The 6,085-nt window shown below is 36.6% G+C and overlaps 1 protein-coding gene across 3 annotated transcripts; it reads right to left on the bottom strand.

Moving 5' to 3' along the window:
* Positions 1–549: 549 nt before the first annotated feature.
* On the bottom strand, positions 550–5,497 carry LOC113799988 (uncharacterized). 3 transcript variants are annotated; one of them, XM_027350703.2, is made up of 6 exons: positions 5,423–5,497; positions 2,942–3,067; positions 2,624–2,833; positions 2,281–2,409; positions 1,767–1,865; positions 550–642 (listed from the first exon to the last, which is right to left on the bottom strand). In XM_027350703.2, the coding sequence occupies exons 2-6, from the start codon at positions 3,065–3,067 to the stop codon at positions 574–576; spliced, it is 633 nt and encodes a 210-aa protein (XP_027206504.1). In that variant the 5' UTR covers positions 5,423–5,497; the 3' UTR covers positions 550–573. The 3 variants fall into 3 exon arrangements, with proteins under 3 accessions (XP_027206504.1, XP_027206505.1, XP_069989806.1); XM_027350704.2 differs by having other exon boundaries at positions 5,362–5,461; XM_070133705.1 differs by lacking the exon at positions 5,423–5,497 and adding an exon at positions 5,010–5,229.
* Positions 5,498–6,085: the final 588 nt, after the last annotated feature.

Here is a 6,085-nt window from a genome sequence, read left to right as displayed (position 1 = left end):
TAAAACCCTCAGGTATGATAAACTATTGTGGCAAAATGTTTAAAAACAAGTTAACAATCAGGATAAAATATGTTGGATGTCAGAGGTTGTAGAATGCTGTAGATAAAAAGGGAATTTGTACTTGGGTGAAATTAAAATATTTTAGCTATTTTCCTTTAACCACCCTTAATAAGCCTTTTAAATTCATATTTGATTGCTATCTGTAATAAAATATAGCGAGTTAAAATGATTTGATATAAAAAGGGAAAGGAATTAAGATGAATTGGACTTTGGTGGTTGTGTCTTATCCATTTAATTCAGTCATTTGCTTGATGCTTAAACTCCCCAAATTTTCAAGCTTGTAAAACTTTCCAAAATATTCCCTTTCTGATAATTCTAACTGGAGATAGTCCTTAGTGGAACCCTTCCGTGTGTGTGTGTGTGTGTGTGTGGGGGGGGGGGGGGGGTTAAGATCTTGTATTGATCCATTGAGTATTTTTTAACAGCCTATATTCTTCATTGTACATAAAACCCATCTGTGGATACCAAAAGGAAAGGAAAACAATTCCGGACAAGTAACGTATTTATTTTCACTTAACGGTTGGACTTGGCAACACGTTCCAACTCGTCTTTCTTCTTGATGGCGTAGCTGTTGGATGATCCCTGTAACAGGAGCAGAGATTAAATTAGATTTTCTTTTTTTATACCTACATCAGCATAATCAACCTATAAAAGTATTACCACCATATCTCTATTCTAAGTTTGTGAAAGAAGGCTGGATGTGATGTAAATTGTGTTTGGAACCCCTCCTCACTTGTTAGCAGTTCGAAAATGACCAAGATGAATTTAATAATATCAAGTTCACGGAATACAATTCAATATCATATATGGTTAATGGTTTACGGCTTACACAAAACACTAAAGTATTCAGATCATAAATAAAGGTATTATGGTAGTGAAAAGGGTAAATAGAGGGGAGGAGTAAATGAGGTAGGATAGGAAAGGGGTAAGGACAGGGTGATTAGGTCAAATGGAGGGTATCTATGCCTCTGAGAAAGGAGAACAGGTTGTCAAATGAAAATGTGAGGATGTCCAACAGGCTGGGGGGTTGGGGAAGAGGACATACTTGGCCGAGAATCTAGCAAAGCCTCGCATTTAACTGGTGGAAACAAAAACTTGCATGTTATGGACAAGAGAGTTGATAGGATGTATAGATTGTAGGAGTGACATCAAGTTACACATGTAAAGATATAGAAGGAGAGAGAGATGGAAGATATGCACCGAAAATTAAAGAGGATAGCATAAAGATTTGTAAGGACACGATTCCGGAGGAAGAAGGTTGTTTGTGCAAGACATATTTGGATTAAAATACACTGAAATACTCATGTACAGGGTTTTAACCGATACGTTTTCTTGTTTTTTTTGTTTTTTTTTCTTATAAGGGTTTCTTTTCATACAAAAAAATGGTGTCACAAAACAATTTGGCAAACATTTCTTAATTTGTACATTTCATTTACTATATACAAAAAATTACTTTATACCATGATTTATAAATACTAATTCATCCCCCCTCCCCCCTTTTCAGTATTGCTGAACGAAAAGCATCATCTTTCATTGTCCCTTGTAATATGAACAATTTAACATGATTTTCATTATATACCTTAGTAAATGGGATTTGGAGTCCTAAGTACAATAGCTAAAAAAAATAATAAATAAAATAAAAGTGCATGTTAATCTTGAAGGGTTTCAGATATTTACACCAAAACATTACATGAATAGAGAAATACCTTGGCAGCGTTGATGAGCTCATCAGCAAGACATTCAGCAATGGTCTTGATGTTACGGAAAGAAGCCTCACGGGCACCAGTGGTCAAGAGCCAAATGGCCTGAAAATAGACAAGTTGTAAAATTAAAATTTCATTCTAGAAGTTTGGATTATTACTAATAAAAAATATCTAATTATTTTGTCTGTTTGGAGATGTCCTATCACAGATGCTTAAGACAACGGTGAAACAAAGAACACTTTCCATTTTATCTAGCACAGTTCCGACACTGTTGTAGCAATGTGTGCTACATCAGCTTTAATCTGTGCAAAATAACCTGAAAATTTCCAGGGATTAACCAAATCTACTTTTAGGTTTTATACTATAGTTTCTCGAAATGTCTCGCCTTAAATGAACACAAGAATTGTTTACATCTTAAAAAGGTCTTGTCTGATAGGGTGTTTAAGTAGACTGTTTTAGGTTATTATTTTGTAATTCTTAATAAATTTCAGAGAGAAACCTGTAATAACATTCTCACCTGGTTAACACGACGCAGTGGAGACACATCAACAGCCTGACGTCTAACAGTACCAGCACGACCAATACGTGTGGAGTCCTCACGGGGACCAGAGTTGATGATGGCATTCACAACAACCTGGACTGGGTTCTGAAAATATGAAAATACAGAAATAATGAAGGATTCATGGCCAGATATTACATGAGCAAGATTTTAATAACTTTCAAAAGTTGTCTTTACAACCAAGCTATAAAATTGAAGTACTTTAAGAAATTAATACCATGAGGTATTGTCCAAAACAATATACACCATACAAAGTATGGCAATCCACAAATGAAAAACCTGATTGTGAAACACTACTAACCTCTCCAGTGAGGAGGTGGATGATCTCGAAGGAGTGCTTGACAATGCGGACGGCCATGAGCTTCTTGCCGTTGTTGCGACCGTGCATCATGAGGGAGTTGGTCAGACGCTCCACAATGGGGCACTGAGCCTTGCGGAAACGCTTAGCAGCATAACGACCAGCAGAGTGGGGCAAGTACTTGGCATAGTACTTCTTCACAGCGATGTAATCCTGTAAAGCAAAATTGTAAGGAATTTCATCTACCAATATAAAGATAACATTTAATGCGAGCAAATCACAATGTGCAAGAGCTATAAAAAAAACTTGACTGCCACTAACCTGGAGGGACATGTCGCTGAGCTGGACCTCATCTAGGGACCATTTGCCGAAGAGCTTGATCTCTGGCAGTTCAGGGGCCTCCACCTCCCCCTTGGGGGCTCCTTGTCCATCTTCAAAGTCAACCATCTGTAAATAAAGTTCATTTTAATTCTGCTGGAATGTAATAATTCTATAAATAGCATATAATTGCAAGACTGAGGTCCTATCAATACTCACAATAAAATCAACCTAGGTTCTAAGAACATCCCATTTCTATCCAACACTACAGTAGCAGAGTGCACCACTACGGCTTTAAATATCTTTCTTGAAAAAAGACATTTTTATTCCAAATTACCATAGAAAGTTAATAACGATATTTGTTATCTGAGTTTTTTAACCTGATTTCTATACATTTTACACTTCAAAAATTTGAATTTACTTATTAGCCAAAAACTCCACGTATCCCCAGGTTTTGTCAGAATTACTACTATCACACAATAAATCTTTATCTGTACATAGCACCCAGACTAAAAAAAAAAAAAAAAAAAAAAAAAAAAAAAAAAAAAAAAAAAAACTTACAAAACTGCACCTTGTACTCTTTTGCATGATCTTACAAATTTGCTAGGCTCTAGTTTATTAGCACTTATGCCAACTTATTGAAAACAGACATTAAGAACTAAGGCTGTGGGAGCATGGACACTCAGAACGGTGCTATGCAGCAGACATTTTCATCATTTACTGGTAAGTATGAAGCTGCTGCACCTTGTAGTTTCTCCTTGTTTTTTTTTCTTATGCTCTTTAAGATGGTGGTGTCCATTTCCCTCCATCTCCGTGCATCACGGTCTAACCACAGTACCAGTTTGAAAACCTCACACTGAAGGTATTTAATAAATATCAATCCTGAATGAAGAATGAAGACATGACAACCTCCTTAGATGAAGTACCTATTCTAAATATAGTAGACAGGAGACAAAAGTGAAGAGAAGTTCTGTGGTTCACCATGCAACAAGTATTTCTCATACTGCATAATGAGCAGATTCCATAGTTTCTTGTACTTTTATGCTATTGTTTGGTTTGGTTAGTTTCACTCAGCCCCAAGGTACAAAGTAAGCTTTGCCTGTGAGGGATGGAAATACTGGCACTTTCATTTCAGGTATTCCCTTTAAAAGTTGAAAAATTGTACAAGACAAAACTTTTGTACACATTTACAGGAAGATGCAATACCAACGTCATTAATAAAGGGAGATGAAAATCAAATATTTGAAATAATCTGCAGCAGCAAAAGTTATCGAATGAAAATAGGTTGTGACTACTGCCAGGGGGTGAGCAAGTCCACAGCCATCTGGTTCTGGTGGGAGTCCAGGTGCAGAGCCCCCAATTGGGGTCTGGAGCCAAAGCCCATGGATAAAGAAAGTTTTTGGTTTATACAGCAATGTTTGTGGATTTCCTGAGAGTGGCTGGAGTAACATAATTCATCTCATAAGGGTGTGGTCACTAATATAATACCATTACTTATCTATCCATGTGTTCACACAAACATTTCTGCACGGTAAGCTTCACCCTGTCCCAAAATGCTCAAGAGTGAACAGTTTCACCGCGCAATGCACCTATCCACTGATTATTATTAGCAGCAGCAAACATTGCCGAGATGCATCACGAGAGATTATTTACTTTAATTAAAAATGTAATGAAAGTACATGTTGATGACGATTCCTATAACGCACATTTTAGCAAGTATCAAGGATAGAAAGGAAAAATGACATGTTGCAGTTCGCACAGATACTTCTGAGGCTAAGTTGGCAGCCACTCTGGTTGTTTACAAACGGGCTGTGAGGCGAAGCAAACTTCCTCCAACCTTCGCCCTGTTCTCCACGCAAACGCTTCGTTCAACGTTTCATCAGGTCTATCCCTTAGCCCACGTGAACGCAGGGTATGAAAAGAGATGAAAAACAAACGAGATTCACGCCCAGCACATGGTCCCAAAACGCACAAGGAACAATAAATTCAAAGCTGAAGGACGGTGCTGAACTACAAAAAGCCTCCCTTCCTTCCTGAATCCCTATTTCACCTCGTTTTACCGGCTAATTACCCCGCTAAGGAGTCTAAAACGTCGAGACTGTCGACCGTGACTGCGAGGGGAAGGAACACGAGACTCGTTCTAAATAAATCCGATTTACATACTATCTGGGAAAGGCCGATTCACATAACCCGAAAAATTAACCACATTTTAAGAAAAAAGCGTCCTTTCCACGTAAACAGAAGGTCCCACACCAGTCCCTCGCACTCGCTCGCCCTCAGCCGCTGCCCACGAAACAACACATGGCGGAGGACATTTGTTTACACTCCGCGTTTTACTTCCTTTTCTCACTCTTTGCGTCCATTCCGACTTCCATTAACGTGATAGAATCTCTCCTTCGATACTTATGGTCACAAACACTCACTCTTCGACGATGTGCACCCTTAAATTTCCCGTTAAATAGGAGTCGACGTCGCGTTCCTCACCTCGTGTATGGGAGCACGACCAGAAAGAAGGCGTTAGGGACACGGACCCAAAAAGATGATTCTTCCGTGAAAAAGATGAATCATTTTGAATTATTACCGAAAAACACCTGTAATTAATTTAGAATTACTAGGGGGTATATTTCTTTCAAATTCATTTATTTTAGGGAGGTATATATTTTCTGAAGAAGAAAGTTGACGGATTATCATGGCGGACAATTTGAATAAAATTTTGTTATCTTGCATTATACTTGTTTACGGATATCATCATATCAGAATGAATATGAATGTATAAACAAAGACGCATATCTTTCTCTATATTCATTTAAACATTATATGTAACAATAGATGTCAACCCATTTATACTTACATCATTACGTGGTACTTTTTTACGCATCTAACTACCCTTAACTTTTCTTCGATTTCTTATCATAAGGAATCCCTTTTCATTACTTTACACAGTAATGATGATAATGAAGATAATAATAGTAATAATAATGATGATGATGATAATAATAATAATAATAATAATAATAATAATAATAATAATAATAATAATAATAATAATAATAATAATAATAATAATAATAATAATAATAATAATAATAATAATAATAATAATAATAATAATAATAATAATAATAATAACAATAATAATAATAGTAA

Source organism: Penaeus vannamei, chromosome 19 (assembly GCF_042767895.1).
Source record: "Penaeus vannamei isolate JL-2024 chromosome 19, ASM4276789v1, whole genome shotgun sequence".
Classification (NCBI taxonomy): domain Eukaryota; kingdom Metazoa; phylum Arthropoda; class Malacostraca; order Decapoda; family Penaeidae; genus Penaeus; species Penaeus vannamei.
This window is presented reverse-complemented; position numbering and strand designations above follow the sequence as displayed.

What these genes read in the sequence shown, in the direction of transcription:
- LOC113799988 (XM_027350703.2), bottom strand. Translation starts at nt 3,067, where the DNA reads ATGGTTGACTTTGAAGATGGACAAGGAGCCCCCAAGGGGGAGGTGGAG. An exon ending in TCAGCGACATGTCCCTCCAG is followed by an intron (nt 2,834 to 2,941) that starts GTTAGTGGCAGT and finishes TTTGCTTTACAG; the next exon opens with GATTACATCGCTGTGAAGAA. An exon ending in AGCTCATCAACGCTGCCAAG is followed by an intron (nt 643 to 1,766) that starts GTATTTCTCTAT and finishes CTCCTGTTACAG; the next exon opens with GGATCATCCAACAGCTACGC.